This window comes from Nematostella vectensis, chromosome 1 (assembly GCF_932526225.1).
Source record: "Nematostella vectensis chromosome 1, jaNemVect1.1, whole genome shotgun sequence".
Lineage (NCBI taxonomy): Eukaryota > Metazoa > Cnidaria > Anthozoa > Actiniaria > Edwardsiidae > Nematostella > Nematostella vectensis.
This window is the reverse complement of record NC_064034.1, coordinates 4,183,666-4,206,155: the sequence shown is the minus strand read 5'-3', so window position 1 is coordinate 4,206,155 and position 22,490 is coordinate 4,183,666. Positions and strand designations below refer to the sequence as shown.

The 22,490-nt window shown below is 40.5% G+C and overlaps 3 protein-coding genes and 1 non-coding gene across 6 annotated transcripts; 1 reads left to right on the top strand and 3 right to left on the bottom strand.

The window, feature by feature from the left end:
• The first annotated feature begins 850 nt into the window (after positions 1-850).
• LOC5517118 (allatostatin-A receptor) lies at positions 851-4,358 on the top strand. The gene is made up of 2 exons (XM_032387169.2): positions 851-3,095; positions 3,235-4,358. Exons 1-2 carry the CDS (start codon positions 2,907-2,909, stop codon positions 3,973-3,975), a joined length of 930 nt encoding a protein of 309 aa, XP_032243060.1. The 5' UTR covers positions 851-2,906; the 3' UTR covers positions 3,976-4,358.
• Positions 4,359-4,813: 455 nt separating this feature from the next.
• LOC5517117 (zinc finger C3HC-type protein 1-like) lies at positions 4,814-14,278 on the bottom strand. Of its 2 annotated transcripts, XM_032387245.2 has the most exons (13): positions 14,143-14,278; positions 13,703-13,802; positions 13,030-13,180; positions 12,347-12,430; positions 12,081-12,208; positions 11,232-11,368; positions 10,836-11,088; positions 10,037-10,594; positions 9,128-9,310; positions 7,844-7,980; positions 5,926-7,667; positions 5,623-5,753; positions 4,814-5,040 (listed from the first exon to the last, which is right to left on the bottom strand). In XM_032387245.2, the coding sequence occupies exons 1-10, from the start codon at positions 14,271-14,273 to the stop codon at positions 7,888-7,890; spliced, it is 1,818 nt and encodes a 605-aa protein (XP_032243136.2). In that variant the 5' UTR covers positions 14,274-14,278; the 3' UTR covers positions 4,814-5,040; positions 5,623-5,753; positions 5,926-7,667; positions 7,844-7,887. The 2 variants fall into 2 exon arrangements, with proteins under 2 accessions (XP_032243136.2, XP_032243135.2); XM_032387244.2 differs by having other exon boundaries at positions 5,926-7,980.
• A 1,569-nt stretch (positions 14,279-15,847) lies between these two features.
• Positions 15,848-15,920, bottom strand: Trnai-aau. The gene has a single exon. It is a non-coding gene; the product is annotated as a tRNA-Ile (tRNA).
• Positions 15,921-17,810: 1,890 nt separating this feature from the next.
• LOC5517116 (cuticle collagen 34) lies at positions 17,811-21,763 on the bottom strand. 2 transcript variants are annotated; one of them, XM_048729806.1, is made up of 3 exons: positions 21,446-21,763; positions 21,235-21,356; positions 17,811-18,604 (listed from the first exon to the last, which is right to left on the bottom strand). In XM_048729806.1, exons 2-3 carry the CDS (start codon positions 21,338-21,340, stop codon positions 18,135-18,137), a joined length of 576 nt encoding a protein of 191 aa, XP_048585763.1. In that variant the 5' UTR covers positions 21,341-21,356; positions 21,446-21,763; the 3' UTR covers positions 17,811-18,134. The 2 variants fall into 2 exon arrangements, with proteins under 2 accessions (XP_048585763.1, XP_048585768.1); XM_048729811.1 differs by lacking the exon at positions 17,811-18,604 and adding an exon at positions 18,987-19,770 and having other exon boundaries at positions 21,446-21,481.
• Positions 21,764-22,490: the final 727 nt, after the last annotated feature.

Genomic DNA, 22,490 nt, shown 5'->3' with positions numbered 1-22,490 from the left:
CCACAACAAAAACTAACGAAACACACGAAATTTTAGTGGCCGAGATGTGACACCACGAAGTGGAATGTTCAAAGTCGTACACTTTACACTTTTGCGACTTTATCAGTTCGTACTTGCGACTTCACAGCATACCACTTGCCACTTTGCAAGTTACACATTTCGTACTTGCGACTTTATCACTTACCAAGTGAAAAAGTCGTAAGTGGTAAGTGATAAAGTCGCAAGCACGAACTCTGTAACTCGCAAAGTGACAAGTGGTAAAGTATAAAGTCGCAAGTACGAACTGATAAAGTCGCAAAGCGAAAGTTAGAAGTGTAAAGTGAGTTACGACTTTGCACATTACTCTTCGTGGTGTCACTAAGCTTAGCACAAAGGTAAGCGAAACACCTTTCTCAATCATAATTTGGAAAGGTTTATACAAAAGTCAAGATAACAATCTTTATTTCGGGGGGGGGGGGGGGGACTTTTTCCATTTTTAGTAAATTTTGTCCAGGTCGATTTTTATTGCCTCGCGGTGTGTCGTTCTTTGTTTAATTTTACCATCCGACATCTGCGACATATCTTATCTTTCTTTCTGCTGTGTAATTGTTAAAAAGCTTTTTATGATTTACTTTTAGGCTCACTTTATGTGTATAAAACAACGATAAGGCCTTTCTTTAAACTAACAGGATGTTCCTGAAATGACGCATCTCCTTAAACAACCCTAAATGAATGCGCATTCTATTGAGGTAGTCCCAAGAGGGTGAAATTCGATCCTTTTGGTTCATTTTAAATGATCCAATTGTCAGGAGATGACTCGAAACTTTCCCCACATAGAATTTTGTGCTAAACATACAGACTGAACATATCACAAATGCAAGCCGTAGCCAGAATTGTTAAGCTGGGTCTCGTCCGTTAGTCCAGTATTATCCATTTAGCGGACCATTCTATCTTTTAAGGTACCTCCTGGCAAGCAGTGGCACTGAACGTGTTTTATTGTAGCGGACCTTAGGGAGGGTTACTCCGGTAAATGCAGGTGAAATCTGAGGGTGCAAGCCCCTAAGAAAATCAGTCTCTTGAAGTTATTGGGCTCCCCAGGAGAAAAAAATCCGAAATTTTCTTAAGGGAACATGTCCTCCCCCCTACCATTTAGGGATTACAGTTTCATAAGAGCATGGGATAAAAGTTTCATAAGGGCATTTGTGCATTTGCAAGATCCCTAAAACAGTGTTCAATTTAAAATCATCTAAAAATAAAGGACAATTATATCTAGCCCAATATACATTCTTACCACTCGCACGATTCCCGAGGGTTTTAACTTAAGCGGGGGTTTCGCGACTCAACTCAATTAAAAGCCAAGGTACCCACAACCTATCGATAATCAACTCTTCATGACAAGCTTTCCCTCATGTCAAATTAAAGAAGACCAAAGTAATTGCTTCACCAATAAATGAACAACCAATAGAATCACCCTAATACCAAAAAGCCGAAAAAAGGCAGAGTCTCTAGAGGCTTCTTTGAAAAATAAAGTCTCACTTACACTCAGGATGAAAATTAGGCTGGCCTTCTTTCTCGTAGTTTTTTTCTGTTTCATGTCCGTAAGGTCTGGCTCGCCATCCTCATTAGAGGTTATATCTTCTGATGGAAATAACACGAACACAATAACGCAAGGGCAATCTGAAAACGGTAAGTGATAACAAAACTCCCCCAAAACGCCAGAGGTTTCCGTGTCATAATCTGTTTTGCCACTTCACTCATGGGCAAAACATTAATTTCGGAACTTATATTTCTCTGATTCTAACACTATTATTTCGAGTAAAATCTACCATAGTTGCAAAACCTCCCTATTCAAGTATGTTATGTAAGTAACGTTGAGAAAGGTAGTATTATAAGTTGAATCACACAAAGTCACTAGTCAAATGGCAAGCCAAATTGTTGACATGTTTGTAAACAAAGTAGTTTTTCCTCATTTCCAAGTTTTCTTATTTCAATGTATATGTCGCCCATTTCATCTTTTCCTCGCGAACTCCAGCCCAGCGAAATACAGAGAAAAGAGGCCTCTGCTAGCAGGTAACCCATTTCATTTTCTATTGACAGAATCGACCATTACCAAGGCGCTGTGCAAAAGTCAATTCTCTTTTTCAACATTTCGCTTATTTAAATATAAATAAGCGAAATGTTTGAAACACAGTTTCACTCATCGACATTTTTTTTATGCCCGAAAAACTCCTTAATAAATTATATGTTCTGTTTAATTTCCGGCAGCGAAGCTTAGCGTCCTGCAGCGTTCATCTGCAGTAATAGACTAAAATTATTGCCTGGGGAGATTTGCGTGCGACCCAAAGAGTGGGTAATTTCACTGCACACCTCGCCTCCCCTATCAACCAATTGGAACACACCTGCTTAAATTTTGAAGAATATTGCTGTGACGATTATCCTATAGCCTGTGCTGTGACATAGCCCTCAAAACATTTTATTGTTCTCGTCAACGGCTTGCTCGGCCCAATCCCCCTCTCCTTTTGAGCCGTTACGCAAGCTATGTTCTCGTCACTCTTGAGGCCCTTGAGGGCCAATCCAATGCATTATTTTTATTTTAACAAGTAAGGCTGAGCTGTTCATCGTCAGAGAGCGTTTGTTAGTTTTCAAGGAAAGAAGGACAATCAAAACTAGGCACCTCAGAACGCCAAGACGAACGCCCTCGTAGCATGAACGATAACGTGAACACGAAGGACTATTTTCCTTTTTCCCCAGCATTGACTTATACATAAAATAACACTGAATATTATACATTGTGTGTGAAAAATAGGTATTGTTTTCATTTGCGTACCATCGCGCCAGCTTTTGCATTTCCTTCAGACACAGGAAGCAGTCGTCCCGGTGGCACTTCTTGGGATGTTGGCATCACTGTTGGCTTTGTCACGACTTTCATGATATCGGTCAGCGGTAATGCGCTTGTCGTCCACGTGGTTCGCGTCACGCCCTCCATGCATACGTCAATCAACTTCTACATTGCCAACATGGCGTGCTCGGATCTGATCTCTACGATAATTTGCGTGCCCTTTTCGCTACAGAGCTACTTCAGCTTGTACAAATGGATCCCGGGGACGATAGGCGAGGTAAAAATAAATGAAAACTTGTGGTGAGGCGACCACGTGAACCCAAAATCAGATGATCTTCATTTGATTACTCAGCGACAAGGGCCGGGTAAAAACATGATTATTTAGCAATCTTGTAACATTGTGTCTTTTTTTTAAGGTTCTTTGCAAGACAATTATTTGTACGTTCTACACATCCTTCGCCTGCTCCACCTTCTGTCTGGTTGCCATAGCGACGGACCGTTACTTAGCAATCACCAGGCCGTTGTTTCGCTACCCCAACAGCATAGTCAGGACAGTTATTTGTATCATCTGGGCAGTTAGTCTGGCACTGGCATTGCCCATCTCCTTGGCGTACAATCGTAAATTTGGCTTCAAGCAGGACGGCTATTGCTATGACTCTGATAGAGACACAATATACCTCATCGGTGTCACGGTCATGGGCATATTCTGCTATGTAATACCGCTGAGCATAGCCATAGCACTGTACAGCATCATAGGATGGAGACTGCGCATGCGCGCTAAAGACGCTGTCGGCGCCAACGCGATGAATCACCGCCGCAGATCCCGCAAGATGTCGATGAAAGCATCTAAAATGATGGCAATGGTCATTGTAGTGTTTGGCTTGTGTTGGGCGCCATTTTTCGTATACCATATCGCCAAGGGCTGGTACCAGGGACGATTGATTACTATTTTCAAATGGTGGTACCGTCATCTTTCATTTCTCCTTGCATCGACAAATGCCGCCATCAATCCATGCCTTTACATGACTCTTAATCAGAACTTCAGGCGTGGATTCGAGTTGGCTCTCAACTGCCGACCTGAAGAGCCTCCTGTTGCCATGGATAATGCCAACATGGGCGTGGCTCTTAATGTGATTGAAACACAGGAGAATATTTGAGCCAGAGTACAATACAACAGGGAAACATTTCGAACATTGGATTCTGAGAAGAAGATGATTGGAGTAAGCTACTCCTGATGTTTCCGTCGTTTTCATGTATTCAATATCGCGAAAGAAAAACTCCACCCCGGTGTGTTTCTGCTTTGTGATTGTAACGAGCCTTAGCTTATCCAGCTTATGTGTGCAGAATCAGCACTAGTTGTGGGACATAGTACACTTGTTTACTACAGCACTAGTTTCCCAAGCTTACCACCCTATGAAGACGTTCTATGCGGCGTCGGCTAAACGGTGGTGTTCGCAAAGGCATACACAGTCTCGACACAGTCTCTTTGTAATCATCTCTCGTAATATGTATGCTCTAGAATAAAGGTAAAAACGAAGGATGGTTGCCTTGTGTTGTGTTTGCATTTGTTATGGGCTAAATAGGTTTCAGAAGGTTTCTGGGATGGGGGGGGGGGGGGGGGTCCATATTATCGCACTCGATCGCATAGCTAATTTGACCGTACGATCCCAACACGTCAAACGGCATCCATGAATCATGCTAGAGCTTCAAAATGTTTTCCACCTCTACACGGATAATGTGTTACTGCGCCGCCTTTGTACATAATCTTTACATAATCTAAGAAGCCCGAAGCCCATAACAAAGTTTGCAAATTCTAAAAGAGTTCAATAAAGCTGATGGGATTTGCCCTAAGCTAAGAAGCCGATATGTTTTTTTTTTCAATATCTCTTCTCAGGAGTTTCGAGGTAGTGAGATCACAGGAAAATTTATTTCCCAAAATTAAGTAAAACTCTACCGCGGAGGCTGACGGGACTTGCGGCAACAACATTCAGAAAATATGTAAGCCCTAAGCTTTAATAACACACCTAGTTGCACAACTCACGAAAGCGTGATTTCAATTTACAAATGCTTTAAATTTTCAGCGATTATTACTGATGATGATTAAATTGCTCATTATTGTAATTATTTTGTAGCGGTTTATTGTTGCATATATCTTTGAAACGTTCAAAAGCGATTATGTATACGCTGCCTTCACTCATCCACGCTTGACCCAACAGGCAGTTCTAGAGGGGTGAAACAAAGAAAATGTTGTTGAATTGGGTTACACACATACACATCAGGCCCCCACCCCCACAACAGCCGAAAGTACACTTTCGGTTCTCAATAGAAGTGCTATTTGTAGACAAAACTATAATACTCTGGTATTATATTAAGTCAGACTTGTAGCCAAATCCGATAATAAACGTCTCGTGGAAATACTGCAAATGAGAAAAAAATCCTTTTTTGTTCTTTCAGGGGTGGTCAGATTTTGATCAGAAAACTCACTCCCTCCCCCCCTATCCCCAAAAAATTAGGTCCACTTTTTCGGATTTCGCACCCCCCCCCCCCCTCCCCCCCATGAAATATCTTGGGTACGGGCCTGCACATTTTGTTTAAATTGCCGCTATCATGTACAAAATTTCAAAATGATCAGGCTCACACCTCTGATAATGTATGTGCTCTGCGCATGTTTGTCCGGGAAATACCACAAACCGCCATGATCGCATTTATGCCAGATCAAGATACTTGTGGCAGCACATGCGCGCTTGAGACATACCGCAAACCAGCATGACTGCGTCTCCACTATGTATGCGTGTGAGATTTACCTCAAGCCACCGTGATCTCTTTTACGCCAGACCCAAGTGCAATAGCCAGAGCAGCAAAAGTGCGCATGGTTGAGGTCACAGCTTGCGCGGTTCCTCAGGCAGGTTCTGGGCTGGTTGTGAATACCGCGCTTCTGTATTGAATAACGAGAGGAATGATAAATGGAATGACTTAAACTTGTCTCACAAAAATTGTTAAGACAGAGCCCTGTCTGGTATTGCGCAAATCCACCAAAACATATTGTTTGGGCCAGTATGCTTTTTATTTGATTATTTGAAAAGGATATACAAGGAAATAGTTCTCACCTCTCTGACTAACCCTCCATGGACTGTAACGAGCAATAGAACAGTCAACACTAGAAACACAAACGTCTTCATCTTTGACGGGCGGATTTCTTGTCATAGAGAACCTCACCTCAAACTGAGCTAATTGTGCTGGGCAAGGCTACTTATGGACGGATTATGAGATATAGCGCTATCTGACAACATCACGTCTTGTCAGACTTGACTTGTTTGCACGAGGGTAAGGGGGGTTACACCAGGGGTACTAACACTCCGCCCCTCTCCCCCAACCTGGAATCACTTGCTCACATCGCCATAAATCTCAATTGCGCGTCACCCGGGTAATAGGGTGAAGCTGAGCGAAAAACAACTCGCATTCCCTGCTAAGGTTTTTACGACGCACACTTACAAGATGAACACACGGAGGAACAAATTCCACTTTTGACGCACATTAACCCTTGCGCACACCCACCCTCTCTGTGTCTTATTATTTTTGTTCCATATCATTGTTGTTAATCCTTGTTGTATGTTTATGTTCCGTTGTGCTTCTATTCCAGGGCGTTCGGCACAGGGATCGCGACCTGTTTTCTAGCTTCTCAACGTATTTACGTATTGTTTGGGGATTGCTATTTCCGTTAGGTGTAAACTCCAGATAAAGATTAAAAGGGTCAGGACACGGGCCGAATGTCTTTAAGCAAGGGAAATATGCCAATTTGGCAGCTGGCCATCGAGGAATTCTGCGTTAGTCATAGTTCTACTAGTTGTACCTCTGAAAAGCCACACTTTGAACCCCGACAAAAGCTATCCGTAAACTTATGAAATTACAACTAAGGGGCAAACAAATGGCGTGGATTTTTCAAGAGCTTGTGGTTATACCTGGTGCATGTCTAAGGACTGACCCTTGCCACACCTAGAATCATATTATATAAAACCTCCAAGGCTCATGCGTAATAATATGTCTTCAAAATGAAATTATTCATAAGCCAATTGGAATTTGACGGCAGTCCTATCTCAACATTTGATATAGAATAAAACTTCTTTACTCGACCTATTGCAAGGAAATTGTTCCCAATACAAGGGTCGAGGGTCCCTGATCGACAGCCTCCATTTTATTGCAGTTCCGTTCCAATGGCGTGTCTGAACACGCGCCAAAGGAAGCTCTAAAATGCCTGCATGTTTGTAGTGCTTAGCCATAGGGGTCCACTAAACGATAAGCGATGTATGCAAGGTATGCCTCAACCAAGGTTGACACATGACCCACTCAGTTTTTGTGACAAAAAATTTGCACTCAATAAAAACTCATTGTTATAATGTACGATACGTACGTATCATTGGAAACATTGTACGTAAATCCTTCTATTTTATTAAAGTTTCATTTGCCAATATACATCTCAAAGTTATCATCTAGATTTTGTTGCTCTCTTTGGCTTTTTTTTATAATGAAAGACTAGACGAATAAACAGTATACAACTTTTAGCCAACAGAGTACAACCGATAGATGTTGCTTTGATCGGAGATATACAGTACTTAGAGTGTGGAACGGATGCCAGTAGTGTTCCACAGATGTCCTATGTTTTTTTCTGCCTTTAATACTAATGTTTCTGCCTCTTACTGCCCAGTGTCATTTGTCTCCTCAGTGCACTAGAAAAGTGTCCATTCCGGATTCCAGTCCAAGTTCCAGCAGACCACTGCGGAGTACGTTCCAGACAACTTTTTGGCTGCCAGAAATGTTTCTTTATCCGTATGGTTTTGGTTTTATTAAGTCCCTTAAGCACAATAAACAATTTTCAGGTTTAAAATCTTATTTAAAAAAACCTCTTAACAGCATTAGAATGTTCCATAGCTTTAGCATTTCTTTGTCTCTTGCTTGTCCCGTGATATCTATGGTATCGCGCATGCGCATCCGCACATGCGTAATCTGCGCGTGTGGTAGGATACTAACCGGATGGCACAAAACGAATCGTGCGTTTCCCATGTCGCCCACGATCATTTGCTGTGGTTATCACTTCGCGAGCTCGTAGACGAGGAGCCCTCGTTGAGTACTCTCCGTACAGATTTCCACGCGTCTTGTGGGGGCGACTAGAAACGAAAAAAGAGTGATTGGCTGCCGAAAGCAATCCGTAAGATTAAAACAATGTGAAAAATATAAAACACTTACTAAAATATATAAAATAGTTTTAACAAAAGTCTGCTTTTTGCTAGATCACTTACCTCAACATAAGAGTACTTTTTGCCTGATTACTTACCTCAACATAAGAGTACTTTTTGCCTGATCACTTACCTCAACACAAGAGTACTTTTTGACTGATTACTTACCTCAACATAAGAGTACTTTTTGCCTGATCACTTACATCAACATAAGAGTACTTTTTGCCTGATTACTTACCTCAACATAAGAGTACTTTTTGCCTGATCACTTACCTCAACATAAGAGTACTTTTTGCCTGATTACTTACCTCAACATAAGAGTACTTTTTGCCTGATTACTTACATCAACATAAGAGTACTTTTTGCCTGATCACTTACCTCAACACAAGAGTACTTTTTGCCTGATTACTTACCTCAACATAAGAGTACTTTTTGCCTGATTACTTACTTCAACATAAGAGTACTTTTTGCCTGATTACTTACATCAACATAAGAGTACTTTTTGCCTGATCACTTACCTCAACATAAGAGTACTTTTTGCCTGATTACTTACCTCAACACAAGAGTACTTTTTGCCTGATTACTTACCTCAACACAAGAGTACTTTTTGCCTGATTACTTACCTAAACACAAGAGTACTTTTTGCCTGATTACTTACTTCAACATAAGAGTACTTTTTGCCTGATCACTTACCTCAACATAAGAGTGCTCCTTGCCTGATTACTTACTTCAACATAAGAGTACTTTTTGCCTGATTACTTACCTCAACATAAGAGTACTTTTTGCCTGATCACTTACCTCAACATAAGAGTACTTTTTGCCTGATTACTTACCTCAACATAAGAGTACTTTTTGCCTGATTACTTACCTCAACACAAGAGTACTTTTTGCATGATCACTTACCTCAACATTAGAGTACTTTTTGCCTGATCACTTACCTCAACATAAGAGTACTTTTTGCCTGATTACTTACCTCAACACAAGAGTACTTTTTGCCTGATCACTTACCTCAACATAAGAGTACTTTTTGCCTGATCACTGACCTCAACATAAGAGTACTTTTTGCCTGATTACTTACCTCAACATAAGAGTGCTCTTTGCCAGATCCAAGGTTTGGAAGTATGGTGTGTAGGAGCATCTTCCAGCCGACATTAGTCCCTTGGTCATTGCTTGACCGCCCACGGTCTTTCACACTACATGTAACCCATGGACACCAGCTCCTGTGCTCGGATATTGGGTTGAAAGTGCCCTTTTCGATGTCCTACACAACAGAATCGTGACAAGTTGACTTTTAATTAATAACAATACTCATGATAAGGGGCAATTTCACATGAGAAATGCAAGATGATCATGATTTTTTTTTAAATTTACAATAAACATTTACATTTTGAAAATTTGGGGCACACACATTTCATACGGCTCAATGACACTTAACACACTTAACCTCTCTTTAGCAGCATTCAAAAATGGTTAAAATAGGTATTTTTGTCATAAAAATAATTATTTAATCAGCATTGATCTGTTTAAATTTTAAAAACCAAGCAAATAAATAACTGATTGAATTCAGTGACAAGAACGAGGGGTTTTGCATAAGGAGGGCAACTTAGCTTTCCTTAGAAAAGTGTTACAAGATCCATCATTTAAAAAGAGTCCCAAATTTGTAACTGTATATCGGCAATATCATTTATGTAATTTCTACAATGGATAATTCCTTTTGTAGAATCTACAAATGGTAAATATATTATCTTTTTTCAAATCAGAATTCATATCATATTATTATTATATAATATCATTGTTATTGACTGATTATACTTTTACCTTTATTCACTGGCCTATTTGAAGAGCCTTTAAAATTTCAGTTTGTGTCTCTGGATGTAATGTCCGCAACTTGGAATTGCCTCAAGATGGGATTGCCCAGGCTATTAGTATATTATACTCGGATATAAAATTTTGATTGATTATGCTCTTTAATGAGCATGGGTCTCACCTGCAAGCGTATCCTTTTCCTTTCAGGTGTATATTCCCCTCGATCTGAAGAATCATTTCCCCCGCTCATGAACTCCAGCTCAGACTCTACTGCCTGTAGTTTCTCTGTCAAACTTTCATCCTCTACCTCAACACAAAGTGACTCACAGTGACCTTTATCCGATAAATCGCTCAATGAATGATGCAGTGGTGACCGATATGACAAATTTTCGGACCCATACCGCCCAGAGATAGGGCTGCTCCGCCCAGACAGTGGTCTTACATGTAGTGGTAACTGCAGAAGCTCTCTAGTAAGTCCTTCTTTTGATTGGTTATCCCCCACTACCATAGCCCAGTCTGTAGTGCGCATGTCCTGAGTTTCTTCTCTTGTGGCATGGGTTAAACCTTGTGTACTGTCTTGCTGAGGGCTTTCCTCTTCTCCCTGAAGCCTGTGTTTCATTTCCATCTCCATTTTATGTTCCTCACTGTCTGAAATTGTGTCAATTTCATGTTCCTGCCCTGAGCTTTCTGTGTCACGTGATCGTTTTAAGCCTATTGGTGAACGTATGAACCCTTTTTTCTATAAGAAACAGGAAACAAAAATTATCTGTATTATTGAATTCCAAGTTTAGAGTGGTCCTAATGGGTACAGACCTTCTAGTCACACCAGTGAGTGGTTACGTGTGACTTGAAATATTAATATGCCAATCCTAGGCAATATCACTGACAGTTTATAAGGAAAGCTAATGTGTTCAGCAGACATTCAACCATTCTCAGCACAAAACAAAGAAATCACACATCAATTTCTAATTGCACCTCACCTGACTTACAGCTACTTCCATAGAATCCTGAGGCATAAGCCGTTCTGACCCAGGTAGAGAGGAGCTATCTGTCACTATGTCATCTGACATGGACATGGCCTCGAGGGGACCAGACGGGTCATCCAGTCTTCCACTGCTACAGGGGGATGCACTTGGGGAGGGTGATGTCAGAGATTTGAAATTCCATAGGCCCACCTCTCGGCGGCACATGGTACAGAAGAGGGTATGTCCATCAGCGTCAGTATCAGATGGTCTGAGGACACAATAGAATAAAATCATCATAAAGTAACTTCATAGGGAGATGATAATCATGATAAAAGATTAGTGTGATAATCAAACATAATTCAGACTTTTTGGAGTGGCCAGGTAACAATACAAATGGTGGTAACACTGCACCTGTATTTCCATCCACAGAGAGCAACAACACAGGATGTCCTGACTGCCTGTTCCATGTCCTCCTCATCCATCATGCCTTGGTCACAGCTTTGAAAGGCTTTCTGCAGCTGTTCAAGACCATCTTCTGTAACCTCATCCTGTCAACAACAAAGCATTTAGAAGTATTAAAAACTAAACTAAAAATAAAAACTAAACCTGATAGGATTTTTCAACCCAGTATGGAGGATGGTGTAAATTTAATTGTTCAACAATAGCCACTTAAAATGTCTAGTTTTATTCCATGCCACCCTTACCATGTTAGTGCATACAGTACAATGCACAACTTTATTTTGTATAGGAAAATGTGGGGAGTGGTCCCAGATTCCCATGCTCATGATATAATATATGCTCGACAACACATGTTAGGTAAAACATTTCTCTGATTAAGAGATAGTGGAAGAACTTCCATGCAGTTGCTGCATTGACAGCCACAAAGAATGTTGTGAGTCAGGCTTGCTCAGAGACAGTATTAGCAGCCTTTGCAGAGTTGGGTAACTGATTACAAAAATGAAGTATGAGGTAATTAGTAGCTAAGTAGCAACCTTTCTCAAATTTAACAGACAACACATTACATATCCAAGAAATGCTCTATTCTGATGATTCTTGGACATGATCTGGCACCCCTTTTGCTATATGACCCTTATGTTATTGACAAGAAATAAATTTTAAATTGGCTTATTAACTCTGCTGCTAAAGAAAAAACAAAAGTCATGCTAAGGAAGTTAGCTTTCAACCATTACTTATATGTGCAAGGGTCAAACTATTCCAGGAAGAAATTGCTGTTGTTATGCAATGTGGGACACATATTACCATGTCCTTGTATGTGAGAGAGTCAAGCAGAGGAAGACTTGCACCAAGATCAAGCAAGGCCTGGCATCTCATGCGAAAATCTTCTTTCCACTGCACCGGTGTGTTTGTTGGGAGGCCAAGAAATGACTCTGGTAAACAGTAAAATTTTGAGTGAGCAGTTGTTACAAGCTTGTTACTAAGGTAAAACCTTTTTTTTCATTTAGCTTTCCATTCAACAAATGTGGGCTGACTGGCATTCTTTACACTGCAGGATCAGCTGGTATTACCTGGACATGGGTTGTCTGGCCAAGGACAAAACTTGGTGTGCCCTGCTACTAGTGAATCTTTCAACTGCAGGCAGGTCTTTGCAACTGGAATTTGATACAGTCTAAATATAGTTTATTCACCACATTTCAAAGATTCTGAAGCTCAAAACTTTCAGACTAAATGCAATAAAAATACACTTTTGTGATGTAACATGATTTTAATGAATTAGTTACTGGTTAGGGTGGGTGTTGTGCCAATATGCTTTCCGTGAGTTCTGTGACCAGCTATTTTTTTCCATCTCTGATTCTGGTCTCATAAAAACTTTGTGTTATTTTACTTTAGTGACATTAAACAATAGACCATTTTCACGATGTTGCGCACATCCAAAATGCCACAGACTGGCGGGCCACAGCTGATCTATAATGGCGTACAAAGTGGAGTTTACAGACGAAGCTATAGAAAATGATGCCAGAGTGCTTTTTGGCGGAGTTTTGGCACTAGAGTCAAATTCCCCTCTGTCCGCATTTTGGATCATAGCTGTGGCCCGGCAATATGTGGCATTTTGGATGTGCGTGCAACATCATGAAAACAGTCTATTAATAGATGACAAAAGCAAAAACATTATCAATAAATATAATAGGCAAGTTGATAAGTTTCTGGAATCTCTGAAGGCTTGCAGCTTACACATTACAGTGTATCTTACACATTTCAGGGTCCCAATTTGATGACATTGTGGCATCTACGCAGGCCTTGCAGCTTACACACTGCAGTATATCTACATCAGCATTTTCCCAGCCATATAAGGCACAGTGCAGAGGTGAGAGCTCCATAGGTTTGGCAAACCAAGTGAAAGGATAGCAATCATTAAAGAAAATACACCAAAAATATATATTTCAGTAACAGAGCAGTTAACCTATTTTCAAAGTAAAAAAATTTACAATAACCATAATACTTCTTTTATCATATTATTTCACAAACATGAGGCCTTTCAAATGTGTTAGGCATCATTAAATTATAAATAATATCTGAGTTATTTTATAATAGAAAATGATGATGGTTCTACAATATTGGCAGTGTATGCATAGTCACAGAATCAAGCATCAATGCAATTTTATTATATTTAACTAGAAAACCGGACCCAATTAAGGAAAACTATTTTACATTAATAATTATATAACAAATAATACTATGTGGATGTTGCACACTATAAAAATAAACTGCAACTCATCATTTGAAAAAACAAATAAAGCCTTTTACTACTCATACCTAATTTAGGCTGCAACCACAGCATTAATTAAAAACAAGGAAATGGCGATTTGCACTCAAATTATTGTCGTGATATGGAATTGGTGTGTAAGTTTTGAATTGAAGGATACAGAGAAAGTCTCTACGCGGTTCCAAAAAGCATCTCTTCCTCGTTGTTTGTACATTCCACTCTTTTCTTCGCAACCAGCGTCTGTCTCTTCTTTTTCTTTACTTGAATAAACATTTTAAAGAATTGGTTAAGCCTAAACTACAGTAAAACACACTTGCAACTAATGCGCAAACAATGAATCGCAAAGGTTAGCAAGACACAACGAAGACAGTTATCGATACACGGAATCAACAGACGAAATATTTCAGGGGAAATCTACGTTATAAGTAAAAGCACCCATTCAACGGGATAAAATGTAAGGCAAAACCATGTAGACAAGGAATGTTTACAAAGATTTTTGCTCAATGGAAAAACAACTCAATTTGCTCATTCGATGAAGCATTCTCGGTGGTCGATCCGACACAAAATTTAGAACAGTGGATAAATGAGAAAATACGCTACCTCTGGTGGTCGTTTGTAGAAGGAGAATGCAGGAAACTCGACAAAAGGGACTTGACTCTTCGAGGTGTGCCAGCTACACATGCCGCCATCTTGGATTTCTTAGACCTATCAACACCGCTGCCAAACGTCATCGCCGGCGCGCTGTGCGTCACATTACGAATAATAATGCTCGTTTATTTCAACCGTTTGCAGTTCTTTTACAACTGAATTACCGGTAGGGTCAGCTAACTACAAAATACATTACACCATACATAATTCATAATAACATTAAATCCCCAGCATATTGCGCTGAGACGAATTTGGAAAAACGGTCCGTGCGACCCGGAACCACACTATGTGAGCGCTTAGATCTTAGGGAGTATGGCGAGTTGGAGGATATAAGTCTGCTTGACACTAGGGGGTATAAGACGCTCCCCTGTTTGATATTGCTTATGAATTTTCTGCACACAATGTGACGCCGCGCCTCTAAAGAAGACAAGCATGCGCGTTCGAGGGCGTCCTCGTAGCTAAGGCCACTACCGAAAATTATTCCTAGAGATCTTTTTTGAATTCTTTCTAAGGCAGCACATAGGTATTGCGGAAGGTTGGAAAAGACAACGCAGGCATACTCTAAGATGGACCTTATAAGAGAACAGTACACAGACACTAAATCCCTTTCTGAGACACCACAAGATTTTAGTTTTCTGAGTGCATAGAGACGACGGTTTGACTTTTTGATCACATAGTCACAGTGCGATGACCAACTAAGGTCCGAAGAGATATACACACCGAGAAGCTTGAAACTGGTGACTGACTCAATAACGGAACCGCCGACCGCTATTGGTTGGCACTGAGAACTATTGTACTGTAAAAAATCAACCCGCATCTCCTTGCACTTACTAGGATTTAACAGCATGTTATTATTTTGTGCGAAATTGTTGACATTATTTACCATATGTCTCATGACAGATGGAGCGTTGCGAGGAATTATTTCTAGAATAGATAAGTCATCAACGTATTTCACCCTAGGACCCCAGGCGCGCACTAGATCATCTACCATAACTGCAAATAAAATGGGGCTCAATTTGGTTCCCTGAGGAATTCCACCATTTGGGGATTTACAAGCTGATGACGAGTTAGCAATTTGGACACTCTGTGACCTGCCTTGAAGAAAAGCGGCAACCCACCTGACTAAGGAGGGGTGTAACCCATAGCTAGAAAGCTTACTTAGCAAGATACGATGATCAATAATATCAAAGCCCTTTTTGAAGTCTGCAAAAAAGAATCTTAGCGAACAGTTGCCATTATCCAGCGCTTCTAATGCGAGATGTAATAAATAGACTAACGCTTGAGAAGTTGATCTACCTGCAAGGGCGAACTGTTTGGGGTCAAGTTTACTAGTTAATGAGGGCAAAAGGGGCATGTGGAGGTGTTTTATTTATAGAGTATATGGGCTTTTCGAACGGTCACTCAAATAAAAGAGAAACAATGTGTGCTCTGAAGAATAAGAGCAAAATTATATGATTTTCAATCGATATCAATTACACGAAATCCGGCTACCAACTGTGGACTCGAAACCTCAAAGATCGAGTTATTCGGGCACTTCAATTTTATAACAAATGGTAGTTTTTGGGAGACAACGTTTTATGACAAGGTTTGAAAGTAGATCTTATTTGTTCTGAACTTTTACCAAAATCCTAAAAGCAAAAAAAAAAAAAATTTATGCTGGTCCGTAAGGGTCTCGAACCCTTGACCTTAGCGTTATTAGCACCACGCTCTGCCGACTGAGCTAACGGACCAACGCACGAAGGTCAGGCATAAGTTCTTTATATTTAATAAGTAATAAGTAAAACGCTAGGTCGATGAATACCAAATTCATCGGCTCTACCAAATTTTCGTCTTTATTAAGACTTTTCCTTCTATCTTGAAAAAGTCTTTCTAAAGACGGACTTCTGTCAGTGTTGAATATTGTTGCTTGGTATTTGCCAGGTCTCCTTTGAGTAACCTTAGACCTAGACTTGCCCAAGTCGCCCTCTTTGCTAATAGGAGTGCGCGATCTAATGGGTATTTTCCTCAATAATCAGTAAAAAATCAGGCGCGCGGAGAGGGAAAGGTTCTCCCACGTGAAAACCAGACGAAATGTTCGTGTACCGATTATTATCTGTAATATGTGTACCAAATATACCTGTAATAAAGCCAATTTCTCGAAGTTGTTGTTGTAAATGGTTCTGGATCTGTTTTGGCCGTGATTCATAACCGTTTAGGCTTTTTCCTCCCTCATGTCGTGAACAGAGATGAAGGAGGGAAATCGCGTAAACTGTTGTGAATCACGGCTAAAACGGAACCAGATCAATCTACGAAAAACTTCAATAAATTGGCTTTATAACAGATATATTCAGTACACAAATTAAAGATAATATTCGATACACGAACATTTCGTCTGGTTTGCCCGTGGTTCTCCTCCGTTTTCGCCCGTCCCCACAGCACCGAGATTGAGCGTGCACAAATCTTAAAGCAGAAAAAATATCGAAAGGGTATTGTTTTCAAATTGTTCCACTTTGGAGATCATTTTGAGGATTGAAATCGATCCGTTTTCGGTCACCGTTTTCGCGTTCACGTGTATACCCGATCCGTAAGAAAAATGTTGCGTTTTCAAACGACAACAACGGAAACGTGGGGACGGGGCCTTCGTGCAGCCAATCTTGGTGCAGCTTAAATTTCGAAAAAGAATGGAATTTTTCTAAACTTGTTTTTCTTTTTTTCCCCAAAAATCGATAAAACGACCAAGAACTTGCCAAGAACATCTCCATGTGACCATTTATGAGCATAGGGCGGACAGACCTGTGCCCGGATAGTAGTGTCTGTAGAAGGACCATGGAAAAAGACTGAGGGAGAAATGCGATCAGAGTAGCCAAGGCTCATGAAGCAGGGGCGGAGCCAGGGGGAGGGCCCAAAGGGGTTGCCCTCCCTTCCAGTACAAGAGAAAAGAAATAAGGGCCTTTTGAGCCTCTACCTATTAAAATTCTTGGATATGCCTCTGAAAAATTGTTGGGTAGTGTCCGATCAAATGTTTTAGATAACCCCCGACTTCTCTACCGAAAACCCTCCATTGTGAGACGTCTTAGAGGACCAAGAATCACCTCTATCGAAAACTTGTTTGCCCCGCCCTCCACAAATGCTTATTTGGTTATTGCCAAGGGAATGCGTCAACCTAGTGGACCATCCGAGAAAGAGAATCAATTCTATATTTATGTTCTCATACCAATAAGTGTAGCCTGCTCCTCCTTACCAACCACTCGCTAACGCTGCTCATCTCAGTAAAGAGAGAGGATAGAAAGGGGTAAAAATTGCGGTCGAATTAAATTTCGCCTAGATTCTATACCAGTAGAAGGTTAATATGCAGTTATTAAATGTAGTTCTTTTGTAGCATAGGTACCTTATCTGCTCAATTTTCAAAATTTTGCGAAATTTATTAGGACGCGCGAAAATGAAGCAGAATGAGGTATACTGGGAGAAGTTGACTATACACCAATAACTGGAAATCGACTCTGACAAATTTTCGTCTTTAATAAGACTTCTTCAGGGCAGACTCAAGTTGACTGGTATAATTGACCTGAAAAGATATAAAAGAGACACGCGAGACAACAAACCAGAGATAAATTCGCGTGTAGATAAACATTATATTCGTGTAATATAGCTGCTTATTTTATTAATTTGTTTCTTCAAAACATTAAATATTTCCTTAAAAAAACGATGTTTTGCTATAAAATACTCTTTAACAAGGAGAATCTATACAAATAATTGGTGATGTGTACAAAACGTAAAAAGAATAGTTTAATAGCGCCGAGTTCTAAACAAGCAGTAATAGTAGCAAAAGTTTTAAACTAATAATGATAATTATAAAAGTTCTCGCGTGTGAAAAATAAACTGCTGAAAAAGTTGAATGATAAAAAAAAAACATTTGAAACATCTCGGACGAAAACAGTATAAACGTTGACTGTCCGGCTACCAGATCATGAGCGGATTTCCCTTCTGCGTTTGCCGACTCCCCCTGGCCCAGGTATACCTGGTATACCAGCGGGACCTTTTCCGCCTTGACGTCCGGGGGGTCCAGGAATGCCGTCTCTGCCCGGTGGTCCTGCCGGGTTACCCGGGTAACCTTTCCATCCATATGCACCCGGTGCACCAGGGGGGCCTGGGACACCGGGCCAGCCTTTAGGGCCTGGAGGACCGGGGGGTCCGGGGGGTCCATCAAGTCCGGGGGGACCGGCTGGGTTTCCAGGGTTACCCTTCCATCCGATTGCGCCTGGTGGTCCTGGCGGCCCTGGGGGACCCGGCATGCCTTTCGGTCCTTGTGGTCCTGCGAGACCCGGGGGTCCATCAACGCCTGATGCTCCTTGGGTGCCAATGTATGATGCTGCCTGAGAGGGGTAGCCGTACTGGCCAACTTGCGCCGAGGCACTACGCTTGACGTCTTTGTGTTCTGATAAACGTATAAGTTAATTAATAACATTAACTGGTGAAAAGAGGACTAGAAAGAGGGGCAGGTTTAATAATGTGAAATAATTGTATGATATTTCCCAACAAATGAATAGTAGATCCGTCATAAAGTTGCACGTGCATGTGCCCGCAGTGCCCCCCTTATACGGCCCTGAGCTGTGACAATATTTTGCGTCCCGCGATTTAAAGACAAACACAGGGGAAAATATTTTGAAATGAGAGGAGGAAAGGAATGTGACAAATGCTCCCATCGTCACCTGGTTATATCCCATATTTTATCTTAAAAATAAACAGGTTGTTTTCTTTCAAAAAGAGTAAACAAACAAGTACTTTAAGAACGTGGCAGTACAGACGACATACACATCTTTATTTAAACTATGGTAATTTTATTGAAAAATAAATCTCCAATACGAGAGAGTCATGTAAACGCTTGAAAAGTCCATTATAGTCTAATTATCTTATTGTTATGAGTCACATTTTAAGAGTGGAGGCATTTTTGGTAGTCTCTTGAATATCGTACTATCATATTATACATTCAGTTCTGGAAAATAACAATAAAAATATATTGAATAATTATTTATAAACTATTTGTTGTATCTCAATTTCCATTTCTTGAGAAAGGGCTCAATGGCTGGTTTTCTTTCTATCCTTCGGTTAGGCTAGTAGTTCTTGATTTGTATAGAAATAATATTCTTGAATCGTGTCTAAACAGATAGTTCTTTCCTTTCCTTATATGTACAGCTCCTACTATCGTGCCATTGTTTGTGGCTGTCATTCAATCCATTTCCAGCATTCCGTTCCATTCTTATCGTCCCCAGCCAATGTGATATGGGCCAACACCTCCTCCCATCCCCATTGGTCCCATAGATCCCATGTCACCAGGGGGTCCTTGCCCTCCTGACGGTCCGGGGGGTCCCATTGGGCCATCACGTCCAGGGGGTCCTGCTGGTGCACCGGGATAGCCGGGAATTCCTTGAGGGCCTGGAAGTCCGGGGGGTCCAGGAGGTCCTTTAGGGCCGTCGGGTCCTTGAGGCCCGGGAAGACCCATTGGTCCGTCTGGGCCGGGGGGGCCTGGCGCCGGTGGTGGTGGAGGAGGAGGCGCAGGATAGTGGAAGACTGGGTACCAGGGTTGTTGTCTTTTCGCTCCCACTAAAGGCAGAATAAGAGAAAAGGTTATTGCCTGAAAGGATAACCCTATTGAATCTTTTTGTGATCCCCCAAAAATAGAGAACTAAGGAAAGAGGGAAGATAGAAAGTGTAAGAGATTAGCAACTAGCAACACATAACGAAACGAAGCAAAATAGTTACATTTTATTTGTCGGATTCTGATTATTTAGTTTATTACATTAATATTATGAGAAGTGCTAAATGCGAAAGAAATCGCTTCCCATGCAAAAGATCTAGACGTCATTACAATAATTATATAAAGACAACAAAGATATGTCGGGAAGGGTTTTGTTTCGTGCAAAGTATTAATGTAAACTTAAAGCGCATACACTTCGATGTTATTCAGGAAGTTATAAGTAAATAACATGGATATATGATAGAGATTGGACCACACAAAAAGACAAGGGCTTTCCATGGTGATGGTGCTGACCTTTGAACTCTGCCTGCCTCTCTGGCCCCGATGACTTGGCGACATGACACATGGCTTGTGCCGACTTGCTGGATTTGTCGAGCGACTTTAGTAAACCCCCAAGGAACACTTGTTTTCTTGCATCGAAACAACGGAAAAATACTTGGTAGGAATGCTTGGACCTTTTATTCCAAACGCGAGAGGATGTGTAAAACGTAATCAATCTGCTCGTCCAAAATTGAGTTCTAAAACTCGGGTACTTTCGTTTCGAAACCTTAGACTTTTGTAGTACTTTTTTAATCGAGTTAAATCTTGCAACGTCGTTTTCCCTGTTCAATTGTTCTAGTGTTCCATTATTATATTTATTAAGTAAGTAAAAGAGAAGTGAAAGTAATAAAGAAAGAAGATGTGTATTATTAGGCAAGTCATGATAAATAATGGATTTTCTGAATATAATTTCCAATAAAGTGTGTTCTCAAATATTTCCAGCCGCAATACTACTAACATATGTTTTTCTATAGAAAGTTGAATTTAATCGAATGAATATTTAATGTTTTTGTACTGTCTTTTTGCTGAAACCCAACCACCGTTCAGTTCATGTTTTATGCACAGAGTGTGGAAACTCGCTTACGAGGATCAAACCATTATAAAACCTTACCCTTTTTTTCTCCAATTTATTTTTTAAATAGCATACTTTGTAAAATATACATGAAGAACAAGTGGAGTTTTTAAACTATAGGAAGTAAAACAATGGCATGCACTATTCTAGTATCTTTATATTTATATGGTAAATTTTGGTGCATTTGTGAAAAGCTCCAAGTTCAGTAAGCTTAACCTTTGATGAACAATATATTTGAATTTTAGTATTCTTTAGCTGCTCTGTCAAAGACGAGCAGTGAACTTTTTTGGTGAGGAGCGGTGGCGATAATAAAGCGTCACAAAGTATTTCCAAATGAATTCATTTTCTCTTTTTTTTCCAAGGATAACTACTCTTTCACCCCACAACTGTGGGTTTTGGGTGAATCTTTCTCACTAACCTGAGTCATTTGTCTTTGTGTTCTTTTTCCTTTCAGGAAAACAACTGACCACCGCAATCGCCGACAAAACCGCTAAAAGCGCCAGCAATCGCGTCCTCGAGTCCATTTTTTTTTCTTGCTTACTAAGGAAAAAAGGGATAAGATTAAAAATAATTTCCAAACACTAGACTTTTGTCAAGGTTGGTTTGTTCAAGTATTTGAGAACACTTACCAAGCGACCCGAAACGACGACGGTCAGCAAGAACTAAACACTATTGAAAGCAGCTAAAACTGGTGTTTTATATTTCAAGCTAGTCAATAATTCATAACTCCACGATCTAACTGACTAGATTGGCCTCTTTGATTGTTATTTTGTTCCTATGTTTTCACGTGCGATGGTGGTGTATTGTGCCGGTATTTCTGGTGTTCTGTTGTGACCGGCGATATACCCCACTCATTGGCTATGAAAGAAGAGGAAACTCTTAAGCACCTGCTAACATTGTAACGGCTACTTTCTTTATGTGTGTTCCTGTCCTTTATGTTAATTGCCTTTCTCTGTTTAGGACTAGAGGGTCAGACAAACAGCTGGCCAATTTCCAGAATATAAAAAAATATAGAGATTGTAGCAGCTATAAGCAAAATAAATCTGTTTTAAAAAATGTCTTAAATCATATTATGCGCTCCTGTTCAAATCTTCATCATACTGTTTTATCCCTTGAAATCCGTAAGTGCTTATGGCTATTTTTGTGATTACCCCCGTTTCTAATTTTGCATGACGGGGTAGGGATACTGATGGTCCGAATTCCATTCGCTGGTTCCGGATTCCAAAGGCTAAAAATAATCTGGATTCCGGATTTTGGATTACCTTACATGGGGCGACTAGGTTGGCAGAGCGTCGCTATGTAGTGACCGTGCACTCTGACCAATGGGTTACGTCAGAGTAACGGTAAATTGTTGTTGTTGGTTATAAATTGAGTTTTTCTCACGGGGTTCATTTTACCCTCCAATAAACCAATAATTCCTATCTAGATTGTGTTTAGTGACTAGGAACAAGTCTTATGGTCCCTTCACTTCTTCTTATGCGTTCAAATCGATCACGTTGTGTCTGCCCTCTCGTGTAGAAGGTGATAATTTTCCCAAATTTTTCCATCAGTATACAAGAATTTATGAGGCTAAAGGAACTTTAAAATCCAAGCTCTATTGGCGTAAAAAAGTCACCAGCACTTCTTTGTCGCTACCCTGGGTTCCAGAGCCTCCTGGCTAGCGTCACAGGACGA

Excerpts from the sequence above, each read along its gene's own strand:
- LOC5517118 (XM_032387169.2), top strand. The coding sequence starts at position 2,907 with ATGATATCGGTCAGCGGTAATGCGCTTGTCGTCCACGTGGTTCGCGTC. Across the intron at positions 3,096-3,234 it reads TCCCGGGGACGATAGGCGAG|GTTCTTTGCAAGACAATTAT; the intron begins GTAAAAATAAAT and ends CTTTTTTTTAAG.
- LOC5517117 (XM_032387244.2), bottom strand. The coding sequence starts at position 14,273 with ATGACGTTTGGCAGCGGTGTTGATAGGTCTAAGAAATCCAAGATGGCG. Across the intron at positions 12,431-13,029 it reads AAATTGGGACCCTGAAATGT|TTGCAAAGACCTGCCTGCAG; the intron begins GTAAGATACACT and ends ATCAAATTCCAG. Across the intron at positions 10,595-10,835 it reads TGGAAGTAGCTGTAAGTCAG|AAAAAAGGGTTCATACGTTC; the intron begins GTGAGGTGCAAT and ends TGTTTCTTATAG.
- LOC5517116 (XM_048729806.1), bottom strand. The coding sequence starts at position 21,340 with ATGGACTCGAGGACGCGATTGCTGGCGCTTTTAGCGGTTTTGTCGGCG. Across the intron at positions 18,605-21,234 it reads CACAAAGACAAATGACTCAG|AACACAAAGACGTCAAGCGT; the intron begins GTTAGTGAGAAA and ends TACGTTTATCAG.